Source organism: Saimiri boliviensis, chromosome 15 (assembly GCF_048565385.1).
Source record: "Saimiri boliviensis isolate mSaiBol1 chromosome 15, mSaiBol1.pri, whole genome shotgun sequence".
Lineage (NCBI taxonomy): Eukaryota > Metazoa > Chordata > Mammalia > Primates > Cebidae > Saimiri > Saimiri boliviensis.
Window position 1 is genome coordinate 28,997,395 of NC_133463.1, and position 21,641 is coordinate 29,019,035.

General features: G+C 45.8%; 1 protein-coding gene across 1 annotated transcript in view; it reads right to left on the reverse strand.

Annotated features, from left to right (window-relative positions):
* Positions 1-7,210: 7,210 nt before the first annotated feature.
* Positions 7,211-21,641, reverse strand: part of LOC101053086 (lysosomal-associated transmembrane protein 4B) — a 47,158-nt gene continuing 32,727 nt past the window's right edge. The window contains exon 6 of the mRNA XM_039464399.2: positions 7,211-7,354. Within this exon, the coding sequence (XP_039320333.1) occupies positions 7,277-7,354 (78 nt within the window). The 3' untranslated portion in view covers positions 7,211-7,276. The remainder of the gene's footprint in view (positions 7,355-21,641) is intronic.

Below are 21,641 nucleotides of genomic sequence, written 5' to 3' on the forward strand. Positions count from 1 at the left end.
TTTTTGTATTTTAGTAGAGACAGGGTTTCACCATGTTGGCCAGACTGGTCTTGAACTCCTGACCTCAGGTGATCCACCTGCCTGGGCCTCCCAAAGTGTTAGGATTACAGGCGTGAGCCACCACTCCTGGCTGTGACCTGATAGCTCTTTTGTGAAGCGGCAGCTGAGGAGATGCTGGCCATGGCCAACGAAAAGTCCAAGGAAGGAGTCAAGACAGAGCAATGATCATATTACATAGAAGGTAGCAGGGCAGGATGGTTCTGTGGTACAAGTTTAATTTTTGTATATATGTTTATTTTTTGAGATGGTGTCTCTCTCTGTCGCCCAGGCTGGAGTGCAGTGGTGCGAACTTGGCTCACTGCAACCTCTGTCTCCTGGCTTCAAGTGATTCTCTTTCCTCAGTCTCATGAGTAGCTGAGACTACAGGCACATACCAGCACACCTGTCTAATTTTTGTATTTTTAATAGAGATGGGGTTTCACCATCTTGGCCAGGCTGATCTCGAAATCCTGACCTCTAGTAATCTGCCTGCGTCAGCCTCCCAAAGTACTGGGATTACAGGCATGAGCCACTATGCCCAGCCTGTGGTACAATTTAAGAGGCACACACCACTTAGTAAACTAGTCCAGGTGCAATGGTTCGCGCCTGTACTCCCAGCACTTTGGGAGGCTGAAGTGGACAGATCACCTGAGGCCAGGAGTTTGAGACCAGCCTAGCCAACAGGTTGAAACCCTGTCTCTACTAAAAATACAAAAATTAGCCAGGCATGGTAGCATGTGCCTGTAATCCCAGCCACTCAGGAGGCTGAGGCATAAGAATCACTTGAACCTGGGCAGTGGAGGTTGCAGTGAGCAGAGATCACGCCATTGCACTCCATCCTGGGTGATAGAGTGAGACTCTGTCTCAAAACAAAAAACAAACAAACAAACAAAAAAACCAAAAAACAAAACAGAAAGAGGCATACACCTTAGCAAACTAATGGAAACTTATTGTCAAGGACAGGGTTTGTCGATGAGGGAGATCAGATTCCAATTTGACAGGCAACCAATGAAACAGACACACTTGCACACTTGGAAATGGAGGATGAAGATAAAATAGATGTGTTGCAGCAGCAAACAGGAGGTGTCTACTGAAAAGGGAACCTGCTTCTTTACTCCAGAACTCTGTTCTTACAGACCAAGATTATATTCCCAATTAGAAAACTGCAGCTTGGTTCCACCACATCCTGACTACTACATGTGCACAAGCCTTTTTTTTTTTTTTGAGACAGGGTTTCACTCTGTCACCCAGGCTGGAGTCCAATGGCACTATCTTGGCTCACTGCAACTGCCACCTCCCAGGCTCAAGCATTTCTCCCAGCTCAGCCTCCTGAGTAGCTGGGACTAAAGGCTGCCCACCATAACCGGCTAATTTTTTGTCAAGATGAGGTTTCATCATGCTGCCTAAGCTAGTCTCAAATTCCTGAACTCAAGTGATCCACCCACCTCCCAAAATGCGGGGATGATAGACATGGGACGACACCATGCCCCGCCTGTTGTGTGTGTGTGTTTTCTTTTAACTAAACAGCCAATGGTATGTTTTGATTGACATCAAGTGGATATGGGATGGGGAAAAACACTGTTTCTGTATTTTTAATAAAAATATACTCTCTCTCCATGAGAGGCATGCTCATTCAACTCTTTATATTCCAGTAAGTCACTTTGCTCTTGTTTTAACAACAACGAAAACAAAAATCCTTGCATACCTTCTTCAATTGGAGAATTTTAATTGTAAAACCAATGACAATTTTATAACTTTTTTGTACATAGCTGTTACATGTAGGGCAATCTGTCTTTCAGTAGGGATAAATTACTCTAAAAAAAGAATCCTAAATAGTTTTCCCTTCAAGCCAAGTATCTTGTTGTTTAAATAAACTTCTTGTTTAAAAAAAAAAAAACTAAGTTTTAAGTGAAATAAAAGAAAACTTAAGTCTGTTTTGCTGTTTTAAGCCACATTCTTCATTCTAAAGCAGCAGCTGCTCTTGCTGGTAAGGGTCACAGAGATGGGTATATGGTGCTAAGACTTTTTCTGGGTTGGCCAAGTGACAGCTTCTCGCCCGCTGTCATGGTACCCCAGTCAGAAGAATGGGCTTCTGGGCAGAAGGTTGCAGATCTGGCTGGTTTCCACACACCATAAGCCACTTAGCAAAGAACTTGGCCAGTGTGCAGAAACGCTTTAAGTGATTCCATGGGTGTGGAGACACCCTTGCAATGCCTCCTTTTTCCTTTTCTTTTAAAACATGTATCTGAGCTGCCAAAACCCTTTTTAATATGGGCCATGGGCACTATTTTTGGTGTTTGTTAGGTCTGAAGGGGGAACCTTGAAAAGCCTTAGCCAAGGCGCGGTGGCTCACGCCTGTAATCCCAGCACTTTGGGAGGCTGAGGCGGGCGGATCACCTGAGGTCAGAAGTTCGAGACCAGCCTGACCAATATGGTGAAACCTCGTCTTTAAAAAAATAAATAAATAAATAAATAAAAAGAAAAAGAAAAAGAAAAGAAAAGCCTTAGCCTGCGCTTTCTGCCGGCAGTTCTTTTGCATGAGTTGCTCTTTCAACACCTTGGCAAAGACACCTGCCCTCTCCCCTCCAGAACCTGAGACTGCCCATGTGACCAGCACCAATGCAGTTTAATGATATTTAAGTCAGTTTCCAGACCAGCTGCAAAACCTAAACACATCTCTAAAAAACAAAAAGGGAAAATACATGTTTTTATGGTCTCATTAGTTTTCCTGTCACAAAAAAATGCTCACTTCGCACAGCATGATTTTCCTCAAATGATGACTAGTTCAAATACAATACATCCATCTATGGAGAAAACTTTAATGGTTACAGTTTATATAGATGGCCTATCGAGATCATTAATAATCACTATTGTTGGTTAATGAACTGAGGGTAGAGAGGAAAGACAAACGGAATGAGATGTGGTTTGGTTAAGCAGTCAAACTACACAAATGTTTAGGGCTAGAGTAAAAAATGGGGAGGGGTGCTGGGTGTGGTTGCTCATGACTATAATCCCAGCACTTTGGGAGGCTGAGGTGGGCAGATCATGAGGTCAAGAATTCGAGACCCAGCTTGACCAACATGGTGAAACCCTTTCTTTACTAAAAATACAAAAATTAGCTGGGTGTGGTTGTGCATGCCTGTAATCCTAGCTACTCAGGAGGCTGAGCTAGGAGAATCACTTGAACCCCAGAGGCAGAGGTTGTTGCAGTGACCTGAGATTGTGCCACTGCACTCCAGCCTGGGCAACAGAGCAAGACTCTCTCACAAAAACAAACAACAAAAAGAACAGGAAGGGGGGCAGACAGGCTCAGAGTAGGGAAATTTTCTTCTTTCTTTCTTATTTTTTTGAGGCAGAGTCTCACTCTGTCACCCAGGCTGGAGTGCCGTGGTGCGATCTTGGCTCGCTGCAATCTCAGCCTCCCAGGTGCAAACAATTCTCATGCCTCAGCCTCCTGAGTAGCTGGGATTAGAGGCTCGTGCCACCACGCCCAGCTAATTTCTCTATTTTTTAGTAGAGGCGGGGTTTCCCCATGTTGGCCAGGCTAGTCTCAAACTCCTGACTTCAAATGACTCGCCCGCCTTGGCCTCCCAAAATGAGGAGATCACAGGTGTGAGCCACCACGCCTGGCTGGTTTTTTTTTTCTTGGGGATGAAAGGAAGAGGGCAGGAACAAGGACAGACTCTGGAGGAGCCACTGCACATAGTATTCATGTGGAAAGAGGGTACAGGAAGGAGAGGGACTATTGGCCGTAAGCCTCTTTTACATAACTTGGCATCCTGGAAATCTGACTAGCTTGATCAACGGAAGCTGTTTCCAGCTAGGGTGGACAGACCATAATTTAAGTCAGAGGGTATGTGTTTTCCTCTTCCTTCTACCCCAGCAAACAGACTTGAAAAACTGAGGAAATAACGGTTTCTCTGTGGACAACAAATTAGGAAAAAGGGGCTAGATATCAAAATGGATTTGAAATACATTGAAGAGGAATTCATCTGGATTAGCAATGAGACAAACAGATACAGTGAACTGCTAAGGCATGTAATGTGCTCTGCTAAGCGGTCGTTTTAATCCAACATCAAAACCTTCCCATAGTGGAGACAATTCCTTACTCCGCAGAGGTAAATATGGAGGCAGCTCTTGACCTTAGCCTGGGTTATGCGACAAGTCAGGAAAAGCCAGCATCACCACCACCATAAGGGATCTCTAAGAACGAAGGGATATCTGAGTCTATGGTGCTATTTGAGTGCTGCATGAACAAGATCAGCAGTCTTGTTTCCCCTCCAAGAACCCTATGTGGACTCTGAAAACCAGCACTTCCTTCCATTTGACCATGCATCATTTTTCTTTTTTTTCCCCCTGAGAGGGAGTCTGGCTTTGTTGCCCAGGCTGGAGTGTGATGGTGCAATCCCAGCTCACTGCAACCTCCACCTCCTGGGTTCAAATTATTCTGCTGCCTCAGCTTCCCAACTAGCTGAGATTACAGGTTTGTACCACCACGCCCAGATAATTTTTGTATTTTTAGTAGAAACGGGGTTTTGCCATGTTGGTCGGTCAGACTGGTCTCAAAAATCTGACTGCAGGTGATACACTCGACTCGGCATCCCAAAGTGTTGGGATTACAGGCGTGAGCCAGTAAGGCTTGCCTGATCATGTACCATTTTTCATACTGCAAAAATGATTAGGCAAAGAGCTATAAAATCATGGGAATAACACGCAATTAACTGTGATTTCCTATGTGCCTTCCCCAGGGATCATGAACTACCTGATAGGCCTTTCCCATTCTGAGACGAGGTCTCAGTCTGTCGCCCAGGCTGGAATGCAAGTAGCATAATCATGGCCACAGTTCACTGCAGCCTCAACCTCCTGGACTCCACCTAGCCTCTCATCTGAGCCTCCTAACTGAGACTACAGGAACATGCCATTATCCCCAGCTAATGTGTACTCTTTGAATAGAGATGAAGTCTCACTATGTTGGCCAGGCTGGTCTCTAACTCCTGGGCTCAAGTGATCCTCTTGCCTTGTTCTTCCAAGATGTTGGGATTATGGGCATGAGTCACTGCCCCAGGAACCTCTCCATTCCCAATAACTCATGTGTTTAACTCTTGAATGCCAATGAGATCCACCAAAAAATAAAAAATAACTTAGGCTGATTCCTTGGGATAAAAATTCCCCTTATCTCTCTTCTTTAATCTCTCCTGGAATGTAGCAAAATCTTAACTGCTTATTAAAAGTGCATATGGACATAAAGCAATCAATATGCAAAACAGCTGAACACATGGTTAGGAATGTTGGAAGCTCGAGTCTATTTGTCCTCCATTCCTCTTGACCTAAGATGCTGATTTTATCAGCACTGGGATATTAAAAACACTGTGCGTAAATCAAACCATAAAGCCTACTCCTTAGGCTGAACTGTGTGCATCTGCCCAGCCACATGTGGGGAGAAAGGTCCTCAGACACAATCAGCAGAGAGTCACAAGGTCATCTTGGATGTGGGCAAATCTCTTTTTAATTGCAAAAGACTTCATTTATAGCACATTCAATAATGAACCAACAGGAGAGTTGCTGACTTTGGAAGAGATGAATATATAAAAATCCCTCACCGTTCCGGTAGTCAACAAGCGCATATAAGGAAAGCAACCTTCAATTTTCTGAAAACGTTTACATTTTAAAAGGACACTGGGTATACTTGGAAGTTCAAAGCGGTAGAATGTACCTGGGAGGGAAAGGAGGAGGAAAACCCTTTTCCGTGTTGTCAGGCAAATGTATATGAAATATATCCCAGTTCCGCTTGGTAAAGTCAGCTGGACGACCTCCTTGAACCAGGCTGGGGCAGAACACTTAGTGAAAGCGGGACCCTGGGTCGGGATGTGAATCCAGGAGAGGAGCAGCAGATCCCGTGCAGCGCCAAACACACCCGTCCCACCCTCTAACACAGACCAGGCACGTCACCCCATGTCCCTGGACCCAGATGCACGAGAACAGTCATCAGATGGTTACTGCTCCCACGGCCTAGCGCTTTCTAATGGTCTTGATTTAGGCCATGGAGAAAAATCCTTTACCACCAAGTGCAAATCGTCATTGAACTTAAGCCATAAGGGATGCTGTGGGGCAAATTCTTGTGATACATATATAAGGACTTCTATTTACCTAATTAGACCAATGATTACACAATTGACATTCCTGTTTTCATAAGGGTTTGTTCTCTACACTGGAATGGCTTAAGAAAAAGTTGTCGGCTGGGCGCAGTGGCTCATGCCTGTAATCCCAGCACTTTGGGAGGTCGAGGCGGGTAGATCACGAGGTCAAGAGATCGAGACCATCCTGGTCAACATGGTGAAACCCCCATCTCTACAAAAAATACAAAAAATTAGCTGGGCATGGTGGTGCATACCTGTTATCCTAGCTACCTGGGAGACTGAGGCAGGAGAATTGCCTCAGAACCCAGGAGGCGGAGGTTGCAGTGAGCAGAGATCGTGCCATTGCACCCCAGCCTGGGTAACAAGAGCGAAACTCCATCTCAAAAAAAAAAAAAAGAAAAAGTTGTCTACTTTTGGTTTTATTTCACACTTTCAAAATAGAGGGAGTAGAGAGAAAAAGTGTGACTAACTGCCTAACTTTGGAGCCCAGCAGGTACAAAAGCGAACTTCTCTGACTTTCGGTCCATCAGATTTGGGGGAAGTTTCAGTGCTTGGGGAAGGTTAGTGAAGCCCATTACACCCCGAATCCTACAGAAAGAACTCTACAGCTCATCTATCACAGTGTTCTAGCAAAAGATATGCTGAAAAGTACAGGTTTCAACCTAACATCTAAACTTTTTTTTTTTTTTTTTTGAGATGGAGTTTTGCTCTTGTTACCCAGGCTGGAGTGCAATGGCGCGATCTCGGCTCACCGCAACCTCCGCCTCCTGGGTTCAGGTAATTCTCCTACCTCAGCCTCCTGAGTAGCTGGTATTACAGGCACGCACCAGCATGCCCAGCTGATTTTTTTGTATTTTTAGTAGAGACGGGGTTTCACCATGTTGACCAGTATGGTCATGATCTCTTGACCTTGTGATCCACCCGCCTCGGCCTCCCAAAGTGCTGGGATTACAGGCTTGAGCCACCGTGCCCGGCCGACATCTAAATTTTTAAAAGTAGCATTTCAGCAACTAACAAGCTCAGAGAGCTCATTGCAAAAGTGAAATAACAGAACTACTGCTCAGATGTCAAAAAAGTCAAGCTGCTGCCCTCAGCTCCGCTTAGGCAGACACGTAAGGTGGTGGCGGCTCCTTGGCAGCACCATTCACAGTGGCATCATCATACGGGGGTAGCAGCACCTGAGAAGAAAGAGGGACGGTAAGTTAGCGTTTAAAGAGCACGCACGTTCCCCAAGGTTTAGCTGTCACTGAACTTTTACCCAACTAAACACGTTCCACAACTTGTACCAAGTTCAATTTTCTAGTAAGTGGATACACTTCGTTAAACGACTTTCTGAAACCTTCAAGAAACAAACGAAGAGAGACTCTCAAGCCCTGAGTTTTTCTAACCTTGTCCATGCGTACCTGGATGGCCAGAGGGCTTTGACTCTAGGAATAAAGAAATGGTCATGGCTCTGAAGAGGAAAAAGGACCCCTAGGTGAGTGTCAGTGTACACACACAAACAGGACAGGCACTTGACCGACCACCGGCAAACACTCATGGCGAGAGCTGCAAAATGTAGTGAAAACACCAAGCTTTTGGCGTCAGCCTGGAACCAAAGCCGGGGTCAATCACATATTATCAGCGCACTCTTGGGTAAGTTACTTAACATCAGTTTCCATGACTATGAAATAGGGATACCTGAGAGTTAGCGGTCTATACACTGGCAGATTTGGGCTTTCTTGGAGTAGAAAATGGAACACAGAATAGATCAAGTCAATCTAATCACCATTCAGTTGTGGGGGACATTCCCGTGTGAGACCCCCAAAAGGCGTGGGTCTCACCATACAGTGAGTTTGATCCCAAACACAGTTTCCTACTGGAGGCAGTCAAGCTATCGGGAAGAAGGAACTGAAAGATGGATGATCAGTTTCTAATATCAACCACGATATCGTTTGGGCCTAAACTATGCGGTGCTGCTAGACCAAGTGACTCCCTACCAGCAACCAGTTTCCGCTTTTAATCTTTATGACTCTTTCTTTAAGTATAGCTCTAATCTTTTCTTTACTTGCATGACTGCCTTGTAGCCTAGATAATGGTTTAACTGTGGGGATACTGGCAAAGCAAATGCCACCTTACGGATGGCTTTGATCCCAGACTCAGAGACTCCTGAATGGGGAAGTTGAGATAAGTTGAGTCAGGAGCAGACAAAGGAGAATCTGGTTAAAAGATATTCTGATGAGCAAAACCAGAAAACCTTTTCACATTTGAGTTCTAAAACAGGATCAAACCAAAAATACCTGCAGCCATGAGGAATAATGTCTGGATGTAAATAAGCTTTGTGATCATAGGAAATTCTATTACTTTTTACAACCACTGATTGTGTATCTGACATCTCTATTGTATAGGCCATGTAAGGTACAGATTTGCATTTCCTGTAGCAACCACTCATTGTGTATCTGACTTCTCTATTGTATAGGCCATGTAAGGTATAGATTCGCATTTCCTCTTGCAATGACGTAAACCAGAGCAAACAAAGTGTATTTATTCCTGGCCTTTGAAAAATAAAGGCTGCTGTTTAGGCACAGCCTATCCAGCCCTCCAGACCCCTGCACTTCCTGTCTTTCTTTATTTCTTTAAGCGCATGCTCTCTTCCAGGTTTTGAGACCCTCTTGCAGGTCAAGAGACCCCCAGCAGACGTGCCGTCCCGGACCGTCCCCGACATTGAGTAAACTAACATTTATTATGCCTCCAGTATATAACAATCATTGTGGGTACAAGATAATTAAGGTAAAAGACAGTCCCTGCCCTTTAGGAGTTCAGAGATGAGAAGACTAAATAAAACCTCACCTACCTCAAGTGATTGGTGGAAAGGGAAAGACTAGTCACAAGCCGGGCGCGGTGGCTCAAGCCTGTAATCCCAGCACTTTGGGAGGCTGAGGCGGGTGGATCACGAGGTCAAGAGATCGAGACCATCCTGGTCAACATGGTGAAACCCCGTCTCTACTAAAAATACAAAAAATTAGCTGGGCATAGTGGCGCCTGCCTGTAATCCCAGCTACTCAGGAGGCTGAGGCAGGAGAATTGCCTGAACCCAGGAGGCGGAGGTTGCGGTGAGCCGAGATCGCGCCATTGCACTCCAGCCTGGGTAACAAGAGTGAAACTCCGTCTCAAAAAAAAAAAAAAAAAGACTAGTCACAAACAAAACCACACCTGGTTAGATTTTCTATTAGGGACATCACTTATGCTCAGAGCGGTATTCATCAATTTCATGAATTCTCATTTATCTGTCCCTTTAGCTCCTACAAGAACACTAAAATTTTAAGTTTCTGTTTCCAGTTTCTGTCACACTGCACTCTCCCAAACACACACCCGCCTCCTCTCTAGCTCTGCACACTTCATTACCGCTCTCCTCCCAGTCCTGGAGCTCCTGTGGGGCTGAAGCTGGGTCTCACTTCCCTGAGGGTGGTCCAGTGCCTCTTTGACAGCAGGAACTCAGATGTTTGCCGAGTGACAGAAGTGCCATTTAGGCTGGCCCCTGAAAAGCCTGGATGGTTCCTTCAGCCAACTAGGCAGAGGGCATCTGTGTCAGCTGGGGTCCAATCAGAACACAGAGGCCACACAGTGATGTGAATGAAGTTTAATGAAGAATTAACAGGGGCCTGAGGAACAGGGAACTGACTAATGGGCGGAAGAGAGCACTAATGGGTATGAGGATTGAAGGAGGGCACCAGGGGGGCTAGGACGGAGGTCCCCAAGGCTGGGCTGAGACACGGCGGGGGAAGGTGTGGCTGAAGCCCCCTGGACGTGGAGAAGCCTCCTGCTGACCCAGGTGCGCACAGAAGCATCGGCAGGAAGCCACCCGAGAGGCAGGGGGTGCTGGCAGGCCTGTCACGAAAAGGTGCTGCCGCCACTGTCCCCACTTGCACTGGGCCCTGGGGGGCACTGCCAACAAGGTCCGAACACCACAGAAGCACACAGGAACGGGAGAGCGGCTTCCTCCTGCAGCGACCCCTGCTGGCCTGGCTGAGCAGGGTCAGGAGGTAAAGGAGCAGCATCCGCAAGGCCCAGCCCCAGTCAAGCTAAATGGGACTCTGGAACTGTGATGCAAGAAGCAGATACACAGCCGGCAACACACAGGCAAAGGAATGCGCTAGAGTCACGCCCGGCAGCAGCTCCCTAGCCTTTGTCCCTGAAAGAGGTAGTGGCCTTTGCCTATGTGCTAAATACTTTATACTTCAGGTACTACCCAAGGTACAGACGCTGGGGTAATGTTCAGCATTGCCCACGTGGAAAAGGAATGGAGATACGCTCCATGTCCTGAGCAAGATACGCTCAGGACAGAACACACGCTCAGGACAGAACACACGCCGGAGGCAGGGAGGCACAACAGGAAACCACGCCCAACAAACCAGCACCCCCTGAGCACCTACATGTCCAGGGCACTCACTCACAGCGACTCAACCCTGAAGGCATGTCTCTGTCTGCTCAGGGACCTGCAGTCTAGCGGAAGGCAGACACTGTAAGACTGAACATGAGCCCTGTGTGGATATAGACAAGATATTAACCAAGGAGACAGGGACGACCAACATAGGCTGCAGAGTCGAGGAAGGGTGCTCAGTAGGATGAGAAGGAGGTTACCTGGTGTGGCGCGGCGTAAGGAGGATGACATTGCAGTAGGGAATTAAGAGGGAAGCACACGACGAGGCACTTTCTGGGAACTGCAAGGGGTATGCTACAGTGAACACTGAAGGGAGAATGTGGCAGAGATGAAGCTGGAAAGACGGGCTCTCTCAGCACATGAGAGAGCCTCACGGACGAGCTTGACAAGTTCTAGCCAGTATCTAACAAGAGCATCTCCACTAGCAGTTCCACAGGGTCAGCTTGAGCTGAGGGAAGAAAAAAGTCTTCTCTAAAACTAAGCAACAGCTCTCTTCTTTGCGTCTGCTTATCTGACTTTAGGACTGAGCTTCCAGCCCATATACATGTATGTACATTAGATACAGCAAATTATAACAAGTAGAAACAGCTGTGTCCAGCACCAGAAATTAAATTTAGCATGACTGAGCTTCAGCACAATGCCCCACCACTGCGTTAAACAATTAACTGACTCATATACTTACTATTAGATAAATTATCCTAAAACACAGTAGAGCTACTTAAACGTTTAACACATAGAAATGGGGTCTTCCCTGTTGCCCAGGCTGGTCTAGAACTCCTGGCCTCAAGTGATCCTCCCACCTCAGCTTCCCAAAGTGTTGGGATTACAGGCATGAGCGACTTTACCCAGCCTTTAAAGCCACTTAAAAGGTAAAAATCAGCCATCATACCCACCATTTTTTTCTGAGCAAAACACAATATTCAAATTTAAATCTCCAAAATGTTCACAGCACATAAAATATTCTTAAAAAGAAAAAAAAAAGTGCTGGAAATCTGCCTTTTGTCAAAATAAAACTTTCACATTTCATTTGGCAGTCTGCCACTATTTCTTGTTACTCATCTTCAAACTTGTTTTAAAGTTTCATTTTAAATCAATACTTTAACATCTTTTTTTGGTGGGGGGCTGGGGGGAGACAGAGCCTCCTGAGTAGCTGGGATTACAAGCATGAGCCACCACGACTGGCTAATTTTTGTACATTGTGGTAGTTTTAGTAGAGATGGGGTTTCGCCACATTCGCCAGGCTGGTCCCAAACTCCTGACCTCACGTGATCCTTCCTTCTCAGCCTCCCAAAGTTCTGGGATTACAGGCGTGGGCCACCGCACCCAGCAAATACTTTAACATCTTGATAATCTTTTCTTTCAAATATTCTGTTGCCTTGGACCCGTAATCCAAAACTCAAGAGGCCTGGAGAAGAATTTCTCCTTTCATGAAAGTTTCTGACACCCTCCCTTGTTTTCACTTTTCCTTCAACACGTACTAAATACTGATTGCAAAATATTCCCCAGATGACGCCTTTGGACTAGTTTCAAAAGGTCTCCACATGGAATTGGCTTTAACTCCTTGTAGGGGCAGCATCATCTTTTTATCTAAGTGATGCTGATACTAGTGATGATAAAAGCGAAGGGCTGGTGAAGGAAGCATTGCCACAGTTTCCACTGCAGTCTATTGACTAAAAGCACTTGCTATTTCTCTTTACTACAAGGATCTGTAAAGTACTCCAAAATCTGAGAAAATAACTATAGGATCAATGAACACAGAATGTGCCCATTAAGATGCCGTATGGCTGGGACCAGGGGTTCACACCTGTAATCCTAGCACTTTGGGAGGCAGAGGCAGGCAGATCACTTGTGGTCAGGAGTTCGAGACCAGACTGGCTAACATGGTAAAACCCTGTTTCTACTAAAAATACAAAAACGTAGCTGGGCATGGTGGCGGGCACCTGTAATCCCAGCTCCTCAGGAGGCTGAGGCAGGAGAATCACTTAAACCCGGGAGAGGGAGGTTGCAGTGAGCCAAGACTGCACCATTAAACTCCAGCTTGGGCAACAAGGGCAAAACTCTGTCTCGGGGGGAAAAAAAAAAAAAAAAGATGCCGTATAAGAAAACTGGCGACAACTCCATTATTTCAACATTTGTGGAATCTGGTGTTACTTAAAACCATTCTTTTTAATTTTATTTTTAAAAACTTAATCATTCACAATCAATGGCCAAAAATAATTTCTGAGAACTAAGAATACAGGGCATGTCCTACTCCTGAAGTCACATCCTGACAAGCAGCATCTACTCAAGGGGCATCCAGATAAACATACTCATGAGCTTAATACCACAACCACAGACCTCTTTAGGTCAAGCAGTGCTCAATACAATCAAATGCTAATCTAAGCTCAGTTTCTTGGACTTGATCTTAACATGAGTTCAGTCATGGAATGGCTGGATGATAGTGGAACTCTCTTCCACACAAAAGGGAAAATCCCTCCTGCTAATAATCTAAGAAGTTCATTAGAAAGACTACCCTCCACTTTGGGAGGCCGAGACAGGTGGATCACGAGGTCGAGAGATCGAGACCATCCTGGTCAACATGGTGAAACCCTGTCTCTACTAAAAATACAAAAAACTAGCTGGGCCTGGTGGCGCGTGCCTGTAATCCCAGCTACTTAGGAGGCTGAGGCAGGAGAATTGCCTGAACCCAGGAGGCGGAGGTTGCGGTGAACCGAGATCGCGCCATTGCACTCCAGCCTGGGTAACAAGAGCGAAACTCCGTCTCAAAAAAAAAAAAAAAAAAAAAAAAGAAAGAAAGAAAGACTACCCTCTATCTGTACATAATGCCTCTTCTATTGAAGTTGTCATGCTAGGTGACAGCCTGCTGGTGGGAAAGAAACTCATCATCCATTTCAATTTAACTCAACAGAGATTCAGAGTGTTACCAGAGGTAACTTCACACTCCTCAGTTACATCAACATATACAACAGTTGGAGAGAGAAATAAGTCAAAGTCAAAGGTTGCAAAATCTGACATCCTAGAATCAAAGTGATTCTAACTAGGCAAAAATCCACAAGATATTAATAATTTGAGGGAACTGGCTGGGTATGGTGGCTCATGCCTGTAATCCCAGGAGTCTGGGAGGTTGAGTCAGGTGGGTATATGTTTGAGCTCACGAGTTCAAGACCACCCTGGGCAAAATAGCAAGACTCCATCTCTATTTAAATTGTAAAACATTTTTGGGAAAACGAATTCACTCCATCAAATAATAATAAATAACAACATGCTCAGGAGGAAAGAACTATTTACTGGTAAAAATAGAAAATGTTTGGATACTATGGTTGGAACTGGACTTTTCCTTTAATATTAGTTAAGTCACTAAGGGCTTATTCGGAATTCTACAGTTGCTAGCATTACATTCCCCAAAGTATGGAGTTTAAGTTACATAAGGGTAGGGCCAGGCACGGTGGCTCAGGCCTGTAATCCCAGCCATTTGGGAGGCCGAGGCAGGTGGATCACGATGTCAAGAGATTGAGACCATCCTGGTCAACATGGTGAAACCCCGTCTCTACTACTAAAAATACAAAAAATTAGCTGGGCATGGTGGCACATGCCTGTAATCCCAGCTACTCAGAAGGCTAAGGCAGGAGAATTGCCTAAACCCAGGAGGCAGAGGTTGTGGTGAGCCAAGATCGCGCCATTGCACTCCAGCCTGGGTAACAAAAGCGAAACTCCGTCTCAAAAAAAAAAAAAATGTTACACAAGGGTCTTCACACATTCGTAAGAATATATCACAAAACGTTAAAAGATATGATTGTGTTAGTGTGGTAGCTCACACCTGTAACTCCAACACTTTGAGAGGCCAAAGCAGGAGGACTCCTTGAGCTCAGGAGTTCCAGACCAGTATGGACAATATAGAAGACCCAGTCTCTACAAAAAATACAAAAATTAGCCTCAGGAGGCTGAGGTGGGAGAATTGTTTGAGCCCAACGGGTTGAGCCTGCAATGAACCATGATTGTACCACTGCTCTCCAACCTGGGTAACAGAGCAAGACCCTGCCTCAAAAAAAAAAAAAAGAAGCCGGGCGCGGTGGCTCAAGCCTGTAATCCCAGCACTTTGGGAGGCCGAGGCGGGTGGATCACGAGGTCAAGAGATCGAGACCATCCTGGTCAACATGGTGAAACCCCATCTCTACTAAAAATACAAAAAATTAGCTGGGCATGGTGGCGTGTGCCTGTAATCCCAGCTACCCAGGAGGCTGAGGCAGGAGAATTGCCTGAACCCAGGAGGCGGAGGTTGCGGTGAGCCGAGATCGCGCCATTGCACTCCAGCCTGGGTAACAAGAGCGAAACTCCGTCTCAAAAAAAAAAAAAAAAAAGAAAAAGAAAGAGATGCTGATTGTGATCATGGATTCTTGGGGATCCACAAATGGACTGCAAGGAATCTACGAGTCCCCTGAAATTGCAGGCCAAATTTTCCATCTACATGTTTATTTTCCCGGGGAGGGTGTCTAGAGTTTTCATCAGACTTTCAAAGAACCACCTTGGAGATTCCGAGGTCTAACACTGGGTGTGGGGGCAGTATAAAGCACAAGGTAATTGCACCGAAAGTCTGCTCACTGGTCCCCACATCCTGGTAAGGGTGAGGTAAAGCTATAACAAAATCAATGCCCAGCTGACAACCGTGTGGCCCCTCACCTGGTCTGGAACAGGGTGAGGCGAAGCCTCGGGAAACAGAACTGACAAAGTGTCTTACAGATCAAACCTTTGGAAAACAATATTAATAGGTAACTCACAGCTCTGAGAGCCACCTAGAAAAGTCTGGGGCTAGATAAAAGGTAAAAATAAAAAATAAAAAAAATCTTAGGATTGAAAAAAACAAGGCAAATGATAGTCTTGGAAAACCGAGAGTTGTATGAGGAAGGAAATGTACACTGCAGAGCTCTGCGCTGAAGGATATTCACATATTCACAGAGGCAAAATGAGCACTAGCTGATGACGCAGGCAAAGCATGAGATGAAACTAAACGAGGAGATGAGAAGAATGAGAGTTACATCCTATTCAAAAGGCATCTCACATTGATCATCAGCAACTAGCAAAGGAGACGATTTTAAACTATGGAGGTAAGTACAGAAGAAATGCATGAAAGAGTTTTCTGCTGGGTTCAAAAAGTGGAGGATGGGGGAAGGAGTGACGGGCGATTAAAAAGGAAATATTTTGATTCTGTGATTTTTAGGAATGTGTGTGCAATATGGCATTAAAAGCAACATTTTCTTTGGTTTTCTTTTCTTTTTTTTTGAGACAAGAGTCTTGCCCTGTCACCCAGGCTGGAGTGTAGTGGCGTGATATCAGCTCACTGTAACCTCTGCCCCTCGGGTTCAAGCAATTCTCCTGCCTCAGCCTCCTGAGTAACTGGGATTACAGGCACCCACCACCACACCTGGCTAATTTTTTTTGTTTATTTTGTTTTGTTTTGTTTTGTTTTTGAGATGGAGTTTTGCTCTTGTTACCCAGGCTGGAGTGCGATGGCGCGATCTCAGCTCACCGCAACCTCCACTTCCTGGGTTCAAACAATTCTCCTGCCTCAGCCTCCTGAGTAGCTGGGATTACAAGCACGCGCCACCATGCCCAGCTAATTTTCTGTATTTTAAGTAGAGACAGGGTTTCACCATGTTGACCAGGATGGTCTCGATCTCCTGACATTGTGATCCACCCGCCTCGGCCTCCCAAAGTGCTGGGATTACAGGCTTGAGCCACCGTGCCCGGCCCTAATTTTTGTATTTTTAGTAGAGACAGTGTTTCACCATGTTGGTCAGGCTGGTCTCAAACTCCTGATCTCTTAATCCACCTGTCTCAGCCTCCCAAAGTGCTGGGATTACAGGGGGGAGCCACTGTGCCCAGTCTTAAGTATCGTTAATAAATGTATTTATGTGGCTCACACCTGTAATTCTAGCACTTTGGGAGGCCAAGGCGGGCAGATCATCTGAGGTGGGGAGTTCGAGACCAGCCTGGCCAACATGGCAAAACCCCGTTTCTACTAAAATTACAAAAGTTAGCCAGGCATGGTAGCAGTTACCTGTAATCCCAGCTACTGGGGAGGCTGAGGCAGGAGAACTGATTGAAACCCGGGGGCAGAGGTTGCAGTGAGCTGAGACTGTGCCACTTCACTCCAGCCTGAGCAAACAAGCAAGACTGTGTCTCAAAAAAGAAAAAAAAAAATTTACATTGGTTATACCACATTTGCCTATTTTGATGTGAGATTCCATTACTCAAGCGAAACAGGAAAGGGGAGGTAAGTATATAATGTCTGGGCTTATCTTTATGATATCTGGTTGAAGTAGCTCACACCTCTAATCCCAACACTTTGGGAGGCCAAGGCAAGTGGATCACCTAAGGTCAGAAGTTTTGTTTTGTTTTTTGTTTTTTTGAGACGAAGTTTCACTCTTGTTACCCAGGCTGGAGTGCAATGGTGAGATCTCGGCTCACCACAACCTCCACCTCATGGGTTCAGGCAATTCTCCCGCCTCAGCCTCCTGAGTAGCTGAGATTACAGGCATGCGCCACCATGCCCAGCTAATTTTTTGTATTTTTAGTAGAGACAGGGTTTCACCATGTTGACCAGGATGGTCTCAATCTCTTGACCTCGTGATCTACCCACCTCGGCCTCCCAAAGTGCTGGGATTACAGGCGTGAGCCACCGCGCCCGGCAGGTAAGAAGTTTAAGACCAGCCTGGCCAACGCGGTGAAACCCCGTCTGTACCAAAACTACAAAAATTTTGGTACATGCCTGTAATCCCAGCAACTCGGGAGGCTGAGGCAGGAGAATCACTTGAACCCAACAGGGAGAGGTCGCAGCAAGCCAATACTGCGCCACTGAACTCTAGCCTAGGCAACAAGAGTGAAATTCTGTCTCAAAAAATAATAATAATAAGATATCTAGAATAAGCCAGGCACGGTGGCTCACACCTGTAATCCCAGCACTTCGGGAGGCTGAGGCGGGTAGATCACGAGGTCAGAGGTTCGAGACCAGCCTGACCAACATGACGAAACCCCATCTCTACTTAAAAATACAAAAATTAACTGGATGTGATGGCAGGCGCCTGTAATCCCAGCTACTTGGGAGGCTGAGGCAGGAGAATTGCTTGAACCTGGGAGGCGGAGGTTGCGGTGAGCCAAGAGTGCACCACTGCACTCCAGCCTGGGTGACAGAGTGAGACTCCGTCTCACAAAACAAACAAACAAAAAATGATATCTAGAATAAGGTTTCCAAACTTTTTGAATGCCCCTACCTATGATAGACACTGTAAGTAAATACAAACAACTCCGTATTTTTTATTCTAAGGTATACATTTTTGTACATCTTAACATCTCAGAATTTTGGCTGTGCCTTGCAACTGACAGCACCTCACAGTTAGAAGCACCTAAAATAACAGTGCTATTGACAACTGATAACACCTTGTATTCAATGAATCTAAGACACCAGGAGATGAGAATATAAACACATTCTGGGGAGTTCTTTTTTTTTTTTTTTTTTGAGACGGAGTTTCGCTCTTGTTACCCAGGCTGGAGTGCAATGGCGCGATCTCAGCTCACCGCAACCTCCACCTCCTGGGTTCAGGCAATTCTCCTGCCTCAGCCTCCTAAGTAGCTGCGATTACAGGCACGCACCACCACGCCCAGCTAGTTTTTTGTATTTTTAGTAGAGACGGGGTTTCACCATGTTGACCAGGATGGTCTCGATCTCTCGACCTCGTGATCCACCCGCCTCGGCCTCCCAAAGTGCTGGGATTACAGGCTTGAGCCACCGCGCCCGGCCTCTGGGGAGTTCTAATGAGAAACTCTCCTCTCATTTGAGTAAAGAGTCATTTCCAGAGGCAAACAAGACAGAAGTTGATTTTATCCTCAATTTACTGTAAAACTACTGTTTTCTTCACTTCATAATAGGAGGCAGCCTATTAAATCTAAATGTAGGGAACTTTAATTCACAGCAAAGGCGCTATCCAAATTATTTGATACAGATTGTACCCAAAATATAGAATTCACATTGCAAATATTTTCAATTGGCTCCAAAAATTAGAAAATACCAAAATAATAGTGGCCCAAACTGAAAGGTAAAATGGTTCTGCACACTTAAGTATTTTAACAGTTAAGTAAACATTGGATATTTAAATATTGAGGAAATGGAATGAGCAGTGCGCTATCACCTCGGGAACCCTATCAGAGGCATCCCAGCAGCTGCCTCTCCATGTTCCCGAAGCCCGAATGCACGACGCCACCTACTGTACGTGACAACAGCCGTTCCAGGGGACTCCAATCCCAGGACACCCAGTTGCTGGTGCAAAACGTTGGCTGGAAAAGGAGGGGTGCAGGGACTGCTCAGAACCTTGGATATCAGACTCCCATTTCACCTGCCTCCCCGCCCCACATCCTTCCCTGCCACCTCCCTTGCAGTAATGGAAAGGGAAATACATTCCCAGAAACCTTTCCTAAACTGTAAAAAGATAAAATGCCATGCCTCATTTGTCCCTACAGTAAAATCAATATGGACTCTGAGGCACCTTATGAAATATGTTCTGTGTATGTTTTATAGTAAAACGGTTCACAACGAAAACTAAGTTTATTTCAAGTTCCAGAACTTTAAGTTTCAAACATCCATGTGTTGATCTGACTGCTCCAGATATCTTCTCTAACACACTGGGATCCCCCAGATGCAAAGCCTCCTGATGTTTACAAGGGCTCATGTAGTTTTCTCTAATGCCGCTCTGAGATGAAATAATTGGAAAGTTATATGGCTCGGAGATAATTTCCAGCAGACCAGGATTTTAAAAAATTTTATTGTTGGAAGAACATTATGCAGAAGGAAAGAAATGGAAGCCGAGTTAACATCACATGCGCTTGAATCTCGGAATTACAGCCAAGGAAAGGGTTTTGGGAGAAAAATCTCGGGCATGTAGTCCAATCTCACCCATGAGATGCTTTGATACTGGAACCAATAGGTAAGTCTATCTGAAGCTGTGTGTATGACAACGTCAGGAAATGGAGGGGTTGGGGTGTGGGAGGCAGGACTGTGGACAACAACTATATAGATAAGAAAGCTGCCCTGGTATGCAAAATTGACATACATTGACTTATTTACTTAACCTCCAAGGTTCAAGCGATTTTCCTGCCTCAGCTGTAGCTGGGATTACAGGCGCCCACCACCACACTCAGCTAATTTTTTGTAATTTTAGTAGAGACAGGGTTTCACCATGTTGGTCAGGCTGGTCTTGAACTCCTGACCTCATGATCCACCTGCCTCAGTCTCCCAAACTGCTGGGATAACAGATGTGAGCCACCACACCTGGCCGCAAAATTGACTTTCAACTTTTCTTTTTCTTCCAACTCTTTTCTCTGAGTCACCCATGCCTCCCTTCTACCGTGTGAAAAGTTAAAAACTAGGAAACAAACAAAATCCAGAAAACTCCACTGCTTCAACTGTCTAAATGAATAAGTGTCCACATGTTTCGCTTCTCATCCTGGGCAATACAGCCAGACACTGCGGTGAGAACACGTGGCCCCAGCTGCAGCCCCAACTAGACAACAGGAGGAGGTGAGTGGGTCAGAACAGCCTGCAGCCAGGCTGCTAAGGTGGCAGTCCCCCTCCTGCCACTCAAGTAGCAGAGTGACCTGAGGAAGTTACCCTCTTGGTGCTTCAGTTTCCTCTTGTGCAACGCAGGAATAGGACCTAGTCTGTGAGGGACTCTTGTGTGACTGAGTTAATGCACGTAAAGCACTCGGCACAGGGCCTGGCGGGCAGCACCCCCATGTCTGTGGAGAAACCTACGATACAAACGCTAGAGCAGGGAGGTCTAAGAGATGCAGGGAGGAGCGGAGTATCACTGCCGTCACTCAGCCCTCGCTGGATGGCACCAGTGGGCACACTGTTGAGGAGGGGAGGGCATCAAAAAGTGGCTGGAGGTCGGGCCTAGTGGCTCACACCTGTAATCCCAGAGCTTTGGGAGGCTAAGGGAGGCAGATCACCTGATGTTACGAGTTCAAGACCAGGCTGATCAATATGGAGAAACCCTGTCTCTACTAAAAACACAAAATTAAGGCCAGGCGCAGTGGCTCACATCTGTAATCCCAGCACTTTGGGAGGCTGAGGAGGGTGGATCACAAAGTCAAGAGATTGAGACCATCCTGGTCAACACGGTGAAACCCCGTCTCTACTACTAAAAATACAAAAAATTAGCTGGGCATGGTGGCGCATGCCTGTAATCCCAGCTACTCAGGAGGCTGAGGCAGGAGAATTGCCTGAACCCAGGAGGCGGAGGTTGTGGTGAGCCGAGTTTGCGCCATTGCACTCTAGCCTGGGTAACAAGAGTGAAACTCCGTCTCAAAAAAAACAAAACAAAATTAGCCAGGCACGGTTGTGCATGCCTGTAATTCCAGGTACTTGGGAGGCTGAGGCAGGAGAATTGCTTGAACTCAGGAGGTGTAGGTTATGGTGAGCCAAGATCATGCCATTGCACTCCAGCCTGGACAACAAAAGCAAAACTCCATCTCAAAAAAAGATGGCTGGGTCAGATGACGTTCAAGGTGTTACCCTACCCTGCAAGTGCCTGATTCTATTTTAAGTGACAGTCACACATAAGACAGCTCCTGTCACTCCAGTTCCCTCAATGATCAACTATTAACTACTTCCGACAGCTCTCCCATCTGCCCGCCTCACTCCCCGCACTCTTGCCCTGGGCCACACCTTCACCGCCTCTAACCCTGCCTCTGAAAACAGTCTCCTAGTGCTCTCTCAGCTTATTTGGGATTTTACCAAATCTATTCCATATCAACCTGTCACTTTTGTTTTGGGCTTTTAAAATCAAAAGAAAAGAAAATGCTTGTAGAGATTACATTACTAAATTACAAGGAAAAAGTAATACCTAAAATTGAGATATTGGTAATTAGATCTCTCTTCTGTATTACAGTACTTAGTAGGCAAGAAGCCTGAAAGGCAATAATGATGGGCTAGAGTTTCAAACTCTTCCAGTCCAATTCCTGAAGAATCTTCTTTCTCTTCCCGCTCCCCTCAC